At 37.4% G+C, this 16,671-nt stretch overlaps 1 protein-coding gene across 1 annotated transcript in view; it reads left to right on the top strand.

The window, feature by feature from the left end:
- Positions 1 to 16,671, top strand: part of LOC119841045 (neural-cadherin-like) — a 77,898-nt gene that overhangs the window by 18,109 nt on the left and 43,118 nt on the right. Inside the window, exons 7-13 of the mRNA XM_038367987.2 lie at positions 4,640 to 4,812; positions 5,806 to 5,974; positions 6,856 to 7,026; positions 9,029 to 9,201; positions 11,485 to 11,652; positions 12,777 to 13,026; positions 13,145 to 13,272. Of these exons, the coding sequence (XP_038223915.1) occupies positions 4,640 to 4,812; positions 5,806 to 5,974; positions 6,856 to 7,026; positions 9,029 to 9,201; positions 11,485 to 11,652; positions 12,777 to 13,026; positions 13,145 to 13,272 (1,232 nt within the window). The remainder of the gene's footprint in view (positions 1 to 4,639; positions 4,813 to 5,805; positions 5,975 to 6,855; positions 7,027 to 9,028; positions 9,202 to 11,484; positions 11,653 to 12,776; positions 13,027 to 13,144; positions 13,273 to 16,671) is intronic.

The raw sequence follows: 16,671 nt of genomic DNA, 5'->3' as shown, positions 1-16,671 counted from the left end.
GTCTGATTGCACTATTATTGAGTTGCCATAGATGTACTAATGGAATTGCTGTACTCCAAATACAATAGCCAAAAGTTCTTTTTCTAATTGGACATGCCCCTGTTCAGTCTCTGACAGGGCTCTGTCGGCATAAGCAACTGGCTGCTCCTGCAAAAAACTATACCCAGTTCTTTCTCAGAGGTATTACACTAGAGTGTCAATGTTTCTTCTGGCTGGTGGTACTTCGGGACAGGGGCATCTGTTATCATTTGTTTCAGCACGTCAAATGTTTACTATTGGGCATCTCTGAGCGTTAGTCAACATCCTGCATTGTGAGCTGATGTATGGGTTCTTCTGCTGCAGCCAGGTATGGATAGAACTTGGACAGAAAATTTGTCATTCCAATAAAGTGCCATACTTGTTTCACATCCACTGGAGTTGGCATAGCTCTGACTGCCTTGATCTTGTTGGATTCTGCTTTTAGTCCCTCTGCTGTGAGCAGATGTCTAGTGTATGTCATCTCACACTGTCTGAGTCACGTATTTTTCTCTGGGTTGAGTCTTATGTTCTTGTCTCTATATCACTGAAGAAAAGCTTGTAGTTTTCTGTCATGGTCTCATTCAGTTTCTGTATCATTGCTCCTTTTGCCTACAATGAAGATCTGTTCTGCAATTATTTTCCTCCCAGGCAATGCGTCCAGCACTTAGGTGAAATTTCTCTGGAACATCTCTGGTGATAAGCTTATGTGCATTGGCATGCACAACCATCTGTACCAACCAAGTTGGGTTGCAAAGATTATCATCATTCTTGACTGTTTATCCAGGCTTATGTGCCAAAACTACAAAGAGCACAGATCGTAAAGGTTCTGCCTTTGGAGAGTTCTATCAAGATGTCATCAATTGTTGGCAATGGATAGTGGCATCTTTACTTGCCTGGTTCAGTGGCTTTGGGTCTATGCTGATGTACCGTTTGCCTCTTGGTTTCTTTATCACCACTATGCTGCTTACCCAAGCTATATTGGCCTCTACAGAAGCAGATATACTCCTGCTCTGCCAACTTTTGAGCTCTTTGTATACTGGATTACATAGTGCCACTGGAATTTTCCTTTGTGGTAAGCACAGATTCCACTCTGGGGCCTACTTCCAGTTGCAGCTTTCCTTTGAGGCACTTGTCACCTTTGAAAACATCCCCATATGTTTCTGAAATTGTCTCTGTTGTCCATGAGACTCCTTTTGCTTCTTGCGCTGCAGCTATACAATTCTGATGCTGCACCCTGATCAAATCCATGGCTTATATGGCTGTATTCCCTTGTATGTGCTTACGTGCCATCACCACAAACGTCAGTGGGTACCATCTGTTATATTTTGGGGTAGTTACTAAGTCACATTTTCCTACAGGCTACATTACGCTCTTATTGTACATTATTAAATTGTATTTGCTCTTTGTAAGGGGTGTATTCGAGTCCAGTTCACCCTGAGGAATCACACTGTAGGAAGCCCCGCACATGGCATTTCCCTTTTATGACTGATGCATGCACGGAAGATGCTATTATCCCTTGTTGCTTTCCTGAACCTAATATGCTCTCCGACTCAAGAAGAGAGTCATGGTGTCATCACCACTGTCTGGTATGCCATTCCCCTCTTGTACAAATCTGACTGAATCCTTCTGAGACTTCCTGTGCTCCTGCATGTCTTGCTAAAATGGTTCATTTCTCCCCATTCCTTGCAATGCTCTCCTAGTACATGGCACTTCTCCTTTACCTGCTCATGCTGTCTCCCACAACAAATGCTTCTTGCTATGGGTGTGGTACCTTGGCCACCTGCTTTCCTTTGCTATTGTCTCCCTGCATGTACTGATGGGGTTGTAGTGCCTCCTTGGGCTTTCATTCTTTATCTTGAAGCTTCTGCTGCATGTCCCATGTCTAAGCATTGTCTAATACAAGATTGCCTTCCCAGAGCAGATGCTCCACAGGTGGTGATTCCAAGTGCCACAGACTATCCTGTCCTGAATTAGTGAGTCTGTCAAGTAACCAAAATTGTATGTAGAAATCAGTGTGCATAAACCCTTCATTGGCATGGATGTATGTCCTCTGGAATGGTGGTTGAAGCATGAATGGACATATGAATCTTTAACGCATCTGGCACGTAAATAGCTTGCGACGCTGGCTACAACAGTGGCATTCGAATACCTGTTCTCACTTTCAGATGACATTGTAAGCAAGAAGCAGGCAGCATTATCTCCTGCAAATATAAACAAACTTGTTTGTCTGAGCAATTGGCTGAACAAGAAGTAGGACTGAGTGGACTTGTAGGCTCTGAAGTTTTACATTGTTTTATTTTTGAGTGCAATAAGTTTTTTGTTCATAATTCTACATTTGTAAGTTCAACTTTTGTGATAAAGAGATTGCACTACATTATTTGCATTAGGTGAATTGAAAAATACTATTTATTTTGTTTTTTACTATGCAAATATTTGTAGTAAAAATAATAATATAAAATGAGCACTGTACACTTTGTATTCTGTGTGGTAATTGAAACCAATATATTTGAAAATGTAGAAAACATCCAAAAATATTTAACTAAATAGTATTCTATTATTCTTTAACAGTGCGATTAATCACAATTAATTTTTAATCGTTTGACAGCCCTAATTAAACCTGATTTAACTGCTGTCAGAATGTGACAGTGAGTCTTTGCAAACTGTGAGCTCTGGCAGCCGAGCACAGAGAAGAAAGCTGTAATAGATCCTTCCTTCTGTTCATTTCGCTGTCATAGGGTTTCACTTAGCATGAAAGTTTCTAATTTCAATGCAAATAGTGTTTTTGCAATATTAATGTTACAGTTCTGAACATATTTCAAACTTAACAGAAATGTTCCAAAAATATATGCCATTTAACATGCTGCAGGAAACTGCTGCAAATCTGGGGATTGAACCCATCCCAAATTCAGATGGGAGTTGCAGGCTCTTAGGGACAGAATTTAAAGGTATTTAGGCGCCTAAAGATGCAGAGACATCTAGTGGGATTTTCAAAAGCGCTTAACTCCCATTGATTTCAGTCATGTGTTTCTGAAAATCCAATGACTATCTGCATCTTAATGTGCCTAAATACCTTCAATAATCTGTCCCTTAGCACCTCATGCCCAGTTGGTACATGTGTGAGACTACGTAGTGAATGCTTCCAGATTAGTTTTCTTTTGTCTCTGGAAGTTAATCTAGGTGTGACAGCTTTCTTCAGTAATATATTTTGGTTTTGGTTAGTTTGATGAAATTAAAAAGATTTATGCACTAGCCTACAGCAATTTAATATAAGAGAATGTCAAAGAAATAGTCATACCCTATTGTCACAGAAGTGCCAAGGTGAAGCTGAGCTATGTGTCAAAAATAAATGCTGAAGCAAAGACAAGACATTTGCAAGCAAAGTGAGTGACACTGATCCTGTGACAATTTCTATTATGCCAGATAAATAATAGACATGATTGATGGATGTTGGTGCAAAAGAGTGGCAGCTGCTCACTGTACTTTCTCAGATTGCTGCAGTCTGATGTGCTTATATAATGCACATCTCTTACTCTCGCAATCCCTTTGTGTCCTGCCTGACAAGGGATGCCACTGGGGGGATGTAGGGAGGAGCCGGCCATTTTGGCGGTGTTTATGTGAGAATGCAGTATATACGCAATAACTACATTCATTTAAATAAATCCATATGAAAATAAACAGTGTTCTGATATAGAAATTAGTATACATTGTATTACATGTATAGTAATAAGTTGTATTATCCCTATATGGACAAATCTTGCCCTAGCCTCCACAGTGTACAGTGCAGCCCCAGAAATCTCACTGTATAATAGGGTATCTGTGTGTCACAATATGGGGCAGCTCCTCTGGTTCTCCCTGCCTTGTTTGTGAGGGGTGTATAAGGGCCTACAGAGGCTATTCCAGATATTCTACTGAAGTAGCCTCTATGGAGTGGCTTCACAGATGCTCTGTGGCCTTTTGAGGTCAGGATTCCTCTTCCCACTGCATATCTACCCAGTGCCTGGCCTAATTACCTGGGCTGGAAATGGGTTTAGAATTTGCCCTAATGTACAGTATTGTTACCTGATCGCAAAATGAAGACAGACCTAGCCTGTGGGTATTTGCAGCCAGCCTTAGACACAGGTCTAGATTATTCTATTATTAAGTGGGGGATTTGAATTTGGAAGCTGGCTCAGACTTCTGGGTTTCACTGGCAGAAATAATTTCACTCTAGGGGAAAAAAACATCACTATCCCTGTGGCCAGAGTTAGGAGACTTGCAATTACAGTTTAAAGTTTAAAATTACAATTTAGAAACGGATTTAGGTAAATCAGTATAACCTCACCCCCACTTCCACCCCGGTGGTCCAAATCCATTTAAGTCAATGCGAGACTTTCTGTTGATATCAGTGGGTTTGGATCAAGCCACTCGCATGAATGATATTAAATTAGATTAAGAATGTGTGTACATGTAGTTATACCTGTTTAACTAAATTGATTTAAAATCACATCTTTAGTTAAATCAGTGCTACTTTGTGTGTAAATCAGTCATAAATGGTGGTTAGTGCTAGAGGTGGGGGAATAATAATTATCAATCTGTGAAAAACAAGAAAGACAAACAAAATCTATGGTTACTGATCTTCCAGGATTAATCCGACTTCACTTGAGCCCACTTCCTAAGCTTCAGGAGACAGAGTACATCCTTAATGTCACAGCTACCGATGATAATGCCTCTGGTGGGCCTCACTCTCTCACTAGTACAGCACTAGTCATCGTGGGAATTGATGATGTCAACAATAACAAACCTATATTTCAGAAGGTAAATACATTAGGTCATGTGTGTTATAACTTCAAAGGATAAGGTTTAGTGGTTTCAGTATGTCATATGTGAGGAGTTGCAGGCACAACTCCTAACTTTTTACTAAACAAAAATTGTCCTGTATGTCAAATTAATAGTTGTTTATATGCCACAAGCCGTATCTCCAGCTCAGATAGGTAATATCTTTATATATAGTAGACTTGCTATAATAATCAAATATGCTTTATAATGTATGCAGACTTCTTCCTTAATTGATTGGGAATTTGAGTCCAGATTTATGTTGAAGGACAGAGATTGAAAAGATTTTATGTTATGTATTTTTAATTGAGTATTTATGTTTTTATTTTATTTTATTACAGTATTCATGTGTTATATCTATTGTTACATCCTTTAATATCTCTATTAAATACTGAATATAAAGAATTTAATGTAGACGTTTTATTCATATGAGAGACTGCAGTATAAATTGACATTGCTTTTTCAGCAATGCTGATTAACTTTAAAGTTTTCTTTGCTAAAACATTATGAGCTTGGTACTGCACCCAGATATATGGGTGGACACCATTGCATATTTTGCATTGTGAGCTACTTTTCCTGAGGTCTTTAAGGAGCAGGTGCAGTTAGTCTTCACCTATTCTTAGCAAAGCAATCTTGTATTGAAAAGTTTTTTTTAAAAAAAATTGACACTGCATTGCATTTAAATTGCAGCAGAGTGCACATTCTATATAAGACATTAATTATCAGAGAAAAAGACACTTAAAATTAGAAGCACATGTGACAGCAGCAACGTTGTCTAAATATTTTGCTTGCTTGCAAGAAATAGGGCCACTAAGCATCTCCATATAGCTTAAAAATCACAAAGTAAAAGTGAAGTTATGGATTAATCAAGATATATTCAGGAACAATAAATGTACATATCTCAGAATGTCTGAATAGTTTATTTATGTTAATTTAAGTAAAACGGCATGTGAAATGTTTGAGTATTTTTCCTAGTGTCAATATTATCGGGAACATGCTTCTGTGTTGGAGAACCAGCCTTCGGGAACATTTGTACTGCAGGTTGAGGCAACTGATGCTGATGAAGGAGCCAATGGTAGAGTGAAATATGGCATGATGCATAGAGATGGTGCCTTACCAGCATTCAGTATTCATCCTGATACAGGTAAAGCAAATCACAGAACCTTTTGGCCTACAGTCTGATCTTATTTACACTTGTGTAAATCAAGAGTAACTCTGCTGAAATCAGTTACACCAGTGTGATACTGGTTTGAGTAACATGAGACTCAAACCACTTGTTATACTGAAATAAAATATAAATATAGTGTGAACAAATCTTTCTCTGCTTTTAATTCAATAACGCTTCTGAACTTAACTAGAATTTATGTTATCTTTGAAGTATAGAAGTACTTCTTCAGTGTGATATGTTTATTTTTAATTAGTAAATAGATTTTAATTTTTTTTAATGTGCATTATCTGAAAATCAGTTTATAAAATATGAATGATATATCCAAAGGATGGTTTCAAAAGTCTCTTTCAAAGAACTTCTAGAAACACCCCCCCCCCCAGTTTTCAGTATTTTGTAGCAGAAAACATACTTAGCAAATTCACATTTTCCAGCATGTAAATCCAGGTTGGGATTCCAGTGGTGCAAAACATACAAAACGTGACAGATTCTGCAAAGACTTAAAAATTGGATTCCTTTTGCACAACCTATTAATATAAGTTCCTCCCATTCAGAATTGTCTTGGTGCTTACATCCATTTTTCTAAATTAGGGCCCCAATCTCATGAAGACTTAAGTGTGCAAACTTAGGTAAATGAGTAGTGCTACTAACGTTCTTAAGACTTTGCAGGATTGGAGTGTGTAATTCAACATGCAATTTACACCAATTCACTGATGAATTTTTAGCCCATTACATTGTGGCTCAAAATGTTCTTTTCTTCCACTTGACAGTCAAAAACAAAAAAGAGTTCCAAATGGCTTCAAAGAAAAAAAAGTCTTTAGTGAAATACATAGTATTAAAACTCTTTAATCTGTTTTCAGGGGTCCTGACAACTCTTCAGAGATTTGATCGAGAAAACCAAAGGGAATATCCTATTACTGTGACAGCGACAGACCAGGCTGCAGAACCTCTCATTGGAATATGTCAGATGAATGTTGTCATCCTGGACCAAAATGACAATGATCCTAGATTTGAAAACACCCACTATGAATGTAATTGAGAGTCATTGGATAGAGTTTCAGTACCCTGAGTGTGAGCTTACCTGATGTCTAAGATTTTTGTTTTGGTTTCCCTCGCCCTTCCTACACCTACGCTTTTGTATTATTGGCAAAATTATTGTGCAACTACAGTCAAACGGGGGTGCATTTAACATTATACAGTGCACGTGGTGGTATCAGACACAATCTTGCCCCAGAGTCCTTCCTGAGTATTGTCATGTGGCAAAATCCTGCAAACGCAACATGTATCAGTAACTCTACTCAGCTGTGTAGTCCAAGTGTCTATAGACTACTCAGGTCTGTAAAGTTAATAATGTGCATAATTGTTTGCAAGGTCAGACCTTACTATTACTTCATGTTGTTTTCCAGTTAACATGTTTTGGTTTTGGTAGCAGCTTCATTTTTACCATTTGAGTTTCATGCATTTAAGTTTCTGTAGGGTTTTTAATTTTTGTTGTTGTTGTTCATTTCGTTCATGGTTCTTATTAATTTGTTCATGATGTTGTTAATAAAATTAACAATTTTTTTGGGAAAAAGACATTTTGCAGCTAATTAGTGATTATAGATATTGTCAGTTTGAAAACTGGCTACTGTATATGTGCAGGAGCATTTTCAATAGCTTTTTAAAAATGCATATCCATTTTAGCATAAGATACATACTACAGATTGGCATGAAAATTTACAAAATAGAGAGTCAAAAATCTATGCAGTTGTGCATGCATAACTGTCAGTGCCATAAAGAAGATTCTATGAACCTTTGGAGAAGATCTCCAAATATTGCTTATGTTTTAGTGTATTGAATCAATAGATCATAATGTTGTGGTCTATTGAATAAATAATGCATATTTTAAAAATAATCTAAACCTATAATTATAAGATAATGCTTCAATCTATCAGATTTAAGCATTGTATAATTATTAGATATTAAATACTGAATTAAATTCACAAAACAAAGACATTTGGAGGTATGTCTGAAACCATATCTCTGATCCACCACTTTGCTAAGTGTTGCAGGTTTTTCAAACAGTGTTTGATTTTACCCACAGTACTATATTATTGGGGTCTTTTCTTGCCAACTAGTATATATAACTCTCATTAAGATTAATAGGAATTATGTGGTACTTTCCTGAAAGACTGGAGTCCTGTTTATGCTGGAAAATAAAGACACAGTAGGTTTCAGACTTAACTCTGGATTTTCATGGATTTTAAGTTTGGCAGGTCCTCTTGTGCTCACAGGGTTTCACACCCTTTTGAGTTAATTATCTTTCTGCCTGACTGACAATTCAAATGTAGTTTTTTATTTGCAAATTTAGGAGGCCACTTTGAAAATTTAGTCCATACTTTTTTTTTTCTGGTTTCATACAGTCAATTACAATACCATTTAAATATATGTACAGTATCATTCATTCATACATAATATGTATTCAATCACAATAAAAAAAGTATAGGAAGATTTTAAAGAAAATCGACTGAGTATCTCAGAAGAATAGCGTTCCAGACATCTTTGGTAGCACAAGTTAAAATGTGATCCCCAGCTCTTTCTTTTGTGGGGAAGGTGGGAGGTTCTCAGTGCCATGTATTTTTAAAATTATTAAAAGAAAATAAACCAAATTATCAAAGTTGATAACTGGGAGAAACAACAGTTAAGTAGTTTACTAATTGTTCCCCTAAGTCTAATCTCATGAATAGCAATCATCAATACTTCCCTCTTTTGATTTGGTGTTTTCTTAACTAGTCACATGATAAACAATTAGTTAACAATTCCATGTACTTAATTGTTGTTTCTCCCCATTATCAATTTTGATCATTTGATTTCCCCACAATCAATAGCAGCTCTTCAGAACATCCAATTTGATTCCTATGGTATATCTACAAAGTGTATAAAGTGTAACTCTCATTTGTTTTTCCTTTAGTATTTTTTAATGTTTCTTAAAGAATTGCTCATATTGCTCCATTGAGTTAAGGGTTAGTTTCAAATCTGCTTTCCTTCTGCCAGATTTCCTGAGAGAAGACACAAAAGTTGGGACTAGTTTTCTTCGTGTTGCAGCCCATGATGATGATTATGGTTCAAATGCTGCGATAATATTCTCCATAGCAAATGAAGAACCAGCATATTTCCAAGTGAATCCTAGTACAGGATGGGTGTATGTCAACCAACCCATACCTCAGGTACAGTGCGCACTTCCCTCTGAGCCTGGCTAGCTCTGCAGACTGGAGGGAATGGACAGGGTCAAGGCCATGTCCACACCTCCATCCTGACCCTCCCAATTTAGAGAACAGTAAGGATAAAATTGTACCTGCCTTCTATACAGAGCTACAAATTTGTGGGAGAAGCACCTGCGCCTTTCCTCTTCTTTGCTCATGCATTCAAGGGGTCTGAAGTTCTTTTGTTGCTATTGTGAACTCCCTACTGTAATGTGCCTTATACACTGTGCGCTATATACTCAGTTGTCTCTCATGGCTATTCCATCTGGAAGAGGAAAGCACTGTGGACAAAATTTTCAAACCTGGATACCTAAAATTTGGTACTTTAACCCATGTTTAAGCACCTAAATAAAAAGCCCTAACTCCTGTCAAAAAAAAAAAAAAGAAAAAAAAAGAAAAAGAGGGTTTAGATGCCCAAGTTTGAAAATATTGGCTATTTCTTTTAAATTTAACTGTTGTGAGACTGACACACAGAATTTGGATGCTGGTACATTTCATTTATTTTTATTTTCTTATTGTTTCCGAGTGCCCCACAGGTCTCAATAGTAGAGCTGCATGGGCTAGGTGTGTCTCACAGGAATGTCAGAGATTTTTTTAGGACACATGCTTATGAAACATGCCAAGCAATTAGCTGGGGCAAGCAGCAGAACTTTCCTACCTCCTTGTATCTGGGTCCCATGTCTGAGTAGGAGCTGAATTTACACTACTGTGAAATGCACATTGAAGGAGAAGCTTTTCTTGATAACGTTTAAACTTCTTTTTGGGGAAAAAATTAATTGTATTTTGAATGTATCAAATTGTACCGCACAACTTGGAATTACATGGTTGATCTTTTTCTAATGGACAGTGGGGGATTATTAGATTAATTAAATCATTGCTGCCATTTGACTCTACTTTCTTGACAGGATACTATCAAGATATAATACTACCCAATGATTGTACGAACAGTCGTATCTTTATTTAGTATGCAGTCTGTGGGCCAAATTATCCCTCTTCTGAGGCAGTAATGCTCTGGGCAGTGGGGAGACGGTGCAACACCTGAGTGGCATTGCTGATCTGGTGGCATATGGGCAGTTCAGTATCTTGGTTCTAACATCACCTAACTTAGAGATGCCCCTTCTGGAGCCATTATTGCTGACAGCTGGGCAAATGGACCCCTTTGCACTCCCCAATATCTGCAGCCAAATTAGGCCTGTCCCCTAAATTGGTGAGATGGGATGGAGAAGGGCAAATCATTCCTGTGTTAGAGAAGCCATAGTTTTTCCTTAGATGTTTTGACTATCTGTTCAATTCACATAGTTCTGTGCTAATATGCATAGCAAGATGACAATTATGTCCTAATCAATAGTAACTATCAGTAGGACTTCTGCCTCAAATTGTTTGTTTTATTTTTTAAAATGTAAATTGTTATAATAGTCTGACATCTCTAGTCTTTTTTGAAAGTAACTAAAATAGTTATAAGGGCTAGAAATGAATTTTTAACTTTCCAGGTGAAGTAGTTCAGGTGTATAGTTTATAGTCACAGCAGAACTCAAAGGAGGGGGAAAGTAGTGGTTTGATGAAGACTCCAGAGGACCAGATCCTCACAGGATGTAAATCAGCATAGCTACATTGAGTTACAACAGCTGAGAACATGGCCTTTCTCTTAAATGAATGGGTTCTGATAAGCATAGAGCTATTGCTGTTGTGGTTATGTCAATAGAGGACTCTTACTGTGCATCAATGGAAGATGAAAGAAATGGGGAACCAAACTGGTGCATTATGCCTCAGCGTAATGTCTGGTGGGTTGTAGATGTGAAAAGATGTTGATAATAGCTTCGCAAATATTTACATACTCACAAATGTGTGTGTGTAAAAGTATATACTCAGTATGTACGGTTTCATGCATGTACACACATGCTACAGTGCGTTAACTATACAGGTACTGTGTGGATACCATGTACTTGTATGGTGTTTTCTGCAAAGAAACAATTTTTTAAAAAGGCACATTGTTCAATGAGTTTTATATTGTCATACTAAGATTTCTAAGGCTTACATTTTTGAAGGGGAAATAATTAACAAACTTAGGGTGAACAGATGTCCCGTTTTTATAGGGACAGTCCCATTTTTTGGGACTTTTACTTATATAGGCGCCTGTTACCCCCCACCCCATCCCGTTTTTTCATAGTTGCTATCTGGTCACCCGAAACAAACTCAAATCCTGATCAGAAAACCCAGTAATGAAATAATGTATTTTTTTTTACTCAGAGATCATTTACAACTCAAGAGATTATTGCCACAGATGGAGGAAACAGGAGCAGTAAGGTTGAGCTAGCTGTAAGAATTACCAGTGCAAAAAATCAGCCCCCACTGTGGGAAAGAGACAGTTATGAAGTTGTCATTCCAGAGAATACCACACGAGATACATCCATTGTGGTAAGTTGTTTTTATAGATTGTGCAATACCAAGAAATGCATCTTTGGTTAAAAATTGTTAATAGTTTTTATAATCCTAAAGAGTGAAATGTCTAATGATCTGCTGTCACTTACATTTCTGAGAATGTTTAAAATAATGGACCAGTTTCAGAGTAGCAGCTGGTGTTAGTCTGTATTCGCAAAAAGAAAGGGAGTACTTGTGGCACCTTAGAGACTAACACATTTATTAATTTATTAATATAAATAATTAAATTTATTAATTTGTTAGTCTGTAAGGTGCCACAAGTACTCCTTTTCTTTTATTTATATCTATGTAACCTCCACTTGACTTCCATAGATTTGGACAGATATGAGAACAGAATTTATCTTAGTATTAGTAAATAAAAACTCCTATTTAAATGTTTATTTAAATATGAGATTCTGTCTCATCATGAGCATAAGCTTTTGTGAGCTACAGCTCACTTCATCGGATGCATTTGGTGGAAATTTGGTTTTGCATTTGCATTTGGTGCATTTTCCACCAAATGCATCCGATGAAGTGAGCTGTAGCTCACGAAAGCTTATGCTCAAATAAATTTGTTAGTCTCTAAGGTGCCACAAGTACTCCTTTTCTTTTTGCGAATACAGACTAACACAGCTGCTACTCTGAAACCTGTGTCATCATAACTTTCTTAATTGCTCTTTTTTTAAAATTTTGGGATTTTATCAATAGGATTGTTGGGCCGACAATATATATTCTTACATTGACAGTCTCATTCTGTTTGGTTACACAGAACCAAAAACTAACACAACTTCGTCAAATAATTGTAAAATATGTTATATATAAAAAGTGATGAGATGTCCCCATTGTATAGGGCTTTGTTTTATACAGGCACTCATTAGTCCTCACACCTGCCCTGATTTTTTACACTTGCTATCTGGTCACCCTATATGTATAGCATAATCTGTGGTGAGTGGTAATCTTTGATTGAAACTGACCTGACTGATAATACAGAGAAATATTGAACAAGATTAGATTTTTACAGAGTTTTGAAGAATTTGGGGAGGAGGCTGCATATAAATAACTTGTATGAAAAAAATTCTGTCCCTACAAAACTGCTTATTTGAACATTTTCAACTGCACAGACAATTAAAGCAACTTCTCTACTGGGTGACCCTCGTGTGACCTATAATCTGGAAGATGGACTTGTTCCAGAGACCAACATGCCAATTCGTTTCTATCTGACTCCAAACAGAGAGGATGGTTCTGCTTCAATCCTAGTAGCTGAGCCATTAGACTATGAAACAACAAAGAGCTTTGTGCTGAAGGTTCGGGCCCAGAATGTCGCTGCAGTGCCTCTGGCAGCATTCACTACTGTCCATGTCAATGTAACAGGTATGTAACATGGTAACAATAACACTATAGTACATTAGCCAAAAGACTTATTAAAAGTTGTATGATTCTCACATACATTTAATTATAAATAATGAACTCTTCTTTTTGAATATTTTAGATGTCAATGACAATGTCCCTTTCTTTACTTCATCAATATATGAAGCCTCAGTAACAGAGGGAGCTGATATTGGGACATTTGTTCTTCAAGTCTCTGCCTCTGATCTAGACCTGGGTCAGAATGGCGAGGTAAGCAAAGAGTTGAAGAATCCTATATTATACCACTATTCTCAGAACAGCATTTGCCTTCCTATTAGGTATTAAGAAAGCTGGTGATGGCAAAGATTTTCAAAAGTCCCTAATAATTTTGGGCCCCCTCGATTTCTACATAAGAATCACCATACTGGGTCAGACCAAAGGTCCATCGAGCCCAGTATCCTGTCCTCTGACAGGGGCGAATGGTAGGTGCTCCATAGGGAATGAACAGAACAGGTAATCATCAAGTGATCCCCTATTGCCCATTCCCGGATTCTGGCAAACAAAGGCTAGGGACACCATCCCTGCCCTCCTGGCCGATAGCCATTGATGGACCTATCCTCAGTGAATTTATCTAGTTCTTTTTTGAATCCTGTTATAGTCTTGGCCTTCACAAAATCCTCTGGCAAGGAGTTCCACAGGTTGACTGTGGATTATGTTAAAAAAAACTTCCTTTTGTTTGTTTTAAACCTGCTGCCTATTAATTTCATTTGGTGACCCCTAGTTCTTGTGTTATGGAAAGGAGTAAATAACTCTTCCTTATTTACTTTCTCCACACTAGTCATGATTTTATAGACCGCTATCATACCCCCCTTAGTTGTCTCTTTTCCAAGCTGGAAAGTCCCAGTCTTATTAATCACACCTCATATGGAAGCCGTTCCATACTCCTAATAATTTTTGTTGCCCTTTTCTGAACCTTTTCCAATTCCAATATATCTTTTTTGAGATGGGGCAACCACATCTTTACGCAGCATTCAAGATGTGGGTGTACCATGGATTTATATAGAGGCAATATGATATTTTCTGTCTTTTTATCTATCTCTTTCTTAATGATTCCCAACATTCTGTTTGCTTTTTTGACCTCTGCTGCACATTGAGTGGATGTTTTCAGAGAAAAATTCCACAATGACTCCAAGATCCTTTTCTTGAGTAGTAACAGCTAATTTAGACCCCATCATTTTATATGTACATTATGGGATTATGTTTTCCAATGTGCATTACTTTGCATTTATCAACATTGAATTTCATCTGCCATTTTGTTGCCCAGTGACCCAGTTTTATGAGATCCTTTTGTAGTTCTTCTCAGTCTGCCTGGGACTTAACTATCTTGACTAGTTTTGTATCATCTGCAAATTTTGCCACCTCACTGTTTACCCCTTTTTCCAGATCATTTATGAATATGTTGAATAGGACTGGTCCCAGTACAGACCCCTCGGGGACATCACTATTTACCTCTCTCCATTCTGAAAACTGACCATTTATTCCTACCTGTTGTTTCCTATCTTTTAACCAGTTACCAATCCATTAGAGGACCTTCCCTCTTATCCCATGACAGCTTACTTTGCTTAAGAGCCTTTGGTGAGGGACCTTGTCAAAGGCTTTCTGAAAATCTAAGTACACTATATCCACTGGATCCCCCTTGTCCACATGCTTGTTGACCCCCTCAAAGAATTCTAGTAGATTGGTGAGGCATGATTTCCCTTTACAAAAACTGTGTTGACTCTTCCCCAACAAATTATGTTCATCTTTGTGACTGACAATTTTGTTCTTTACTATAGTTTCAACCAGTTTGCCTGATGCTGAAGTCAGGCTTAATGGCCTGTAATTGCCGGGATCACCTCTGGAGCCCTTTTTAAAAATTGGTGTCCACATTAGCTATCCTCCAGTCATTTGGTACAGAAGCTGATTTAAGTGATAGGTTACAAACTACAGTTAGTAGTTCTGCAGTTTCACATTTGAGTTCCTTCAGAACTCTTGGGTGAATAATATCTGGTCCTGACTTATTATGGTGACTTATTACTGTTTAGTTTATCAATTTGTTCCAAAACCTCTTCTAATGACACCTCAATCTGGGATAGTTCCTCAGATTTGTCACTTAAAAAGAATGGCTCAGATTTGGGAATTTCCCTCACATCCTCAGCTGTGAAGACTGATGCAAAGAATTAATTTAGTTTCTCCGCAATGGCCTTATCGTCCTTGAGTGCTCCTTTAGCATCTCAATTGTCCAGTGGCCCCCCTGTTTGTTTAGCAGGCTTCCTGCTTCTGATGTATTTAAAAAAAATTTGCTATTACTTTTTGAGTCTTTGGCTAACTGTTCTTCAAATTCTTTTTTGGCCTTCCTAATTATATATTTACAGTTCATTTGCCAGAGTTTATACTCCTTTCTATTTTCCTCACTAGGATTTAACTTTCACTTTTTAAAGGATGCCTTTTTGTCTCTCACTGCTTCTTTTACTTTGTTGTTTAGCCATGGTGGCACTTTTTTTGTTAGCTTACTGTTTTTTTAATTTGGGGTATACATTTAAGTTGAGCCTCTATTACGGTTTCTTTAAAAAGTTTCCATTCAGCTTGCAGGGATTTCACTTTTGGTACTGTACTTTTTAATTTCTGTTTAACTAACCACCTAATTTTTGTGTAGTTTCCCTTTCTGAAATTAAATACTACAGTGATGGGCTGTTGTGGTGTTTTCTCTGCCATAGGGTTGTTAAATTTAATTATATTATGGTCACTATTACCAAGCGGTCCAGCTATATTCATCTCTTGGACCAGATCCTGTGCTGCACTTAGGACTAAATCAAGAATTGCCCCTCCTCTGATAGGTGTCAAGAAACTTTATTCTGTACCTCATCCTGAGGTGACATGCACCCAGTCAATATGGGGATAGTTGAAATCCCCATTATTATTAAGTTTTTTACTTTTATAGCCTCTCTAATCTCCCTGAGCATTTCACTATCACCATCCTGGTCAGGCAGTTGGTAATATATCCCTACTGCTATATTTTTATTATTAGAACATGGAATTACTATCCATAGAGATTCTGTGGTACAGTTTGTTTCATTTAAGATTTTTACTTCATTTGATTCTATGCCCTCTTTCACATATAGTGCCACTCCCCCAGCTGCATGACCTATTCTGTCCTTCTGATATATTTTGTACCCTGGTATTACTGTGTCCCATTGGTTATCCTCATTCCACCAAGTTTCTGTGATGCCTATTATATCAATATCCTCATTTAATACGAGGTACTCTAGTTCACCCATCTTATTATTTAGACTTCTAGAATTTGTATATAAGCACTTTAAAAAACTTGTCACTTTTTAGCTGTCTGCCATTACATGATGTAATTGAATGGGACTCTTTTTCATTTGACAGTTTCTCATCAAATCCTACCTGTATTTTATCATCTTCCATTCTCTCCTCTTTACTAGGACATAGAGAATCTCCATTAATAGATCCTCCCCTAAGCGATGCCTCTGTCCAAACCACATGCTCAATGTGAGATGCCTGAAAGGTGCCTGATTTTCAGAAAGTGTTGAGCATTCACTCTGTGAAAATCAGGCACGTCTATAGTGTCACAAATTGAGCATTCAAGAAATAAAGCATCCAAAAATC

This window comes from Dermochelys coriacea, chromosome 12 (genome assembly GCF_009764565.3).
Source record: "Dermochelys coriacea isolate rDerCor1 chromosome 12, rDerCor1.pri.v4, whole genome shotgun sequence".
Taxonomy (NCBI): Eukaryota; Metazoa; Chordata; order Testudines; family Dermochelyidae; genus Dermochelys; species Dermochelys coriacea.
Note: the sequence above shows the minus strand (reverse complement) of the source record. Positions and strands in the feature narration are given on the sequence as shown.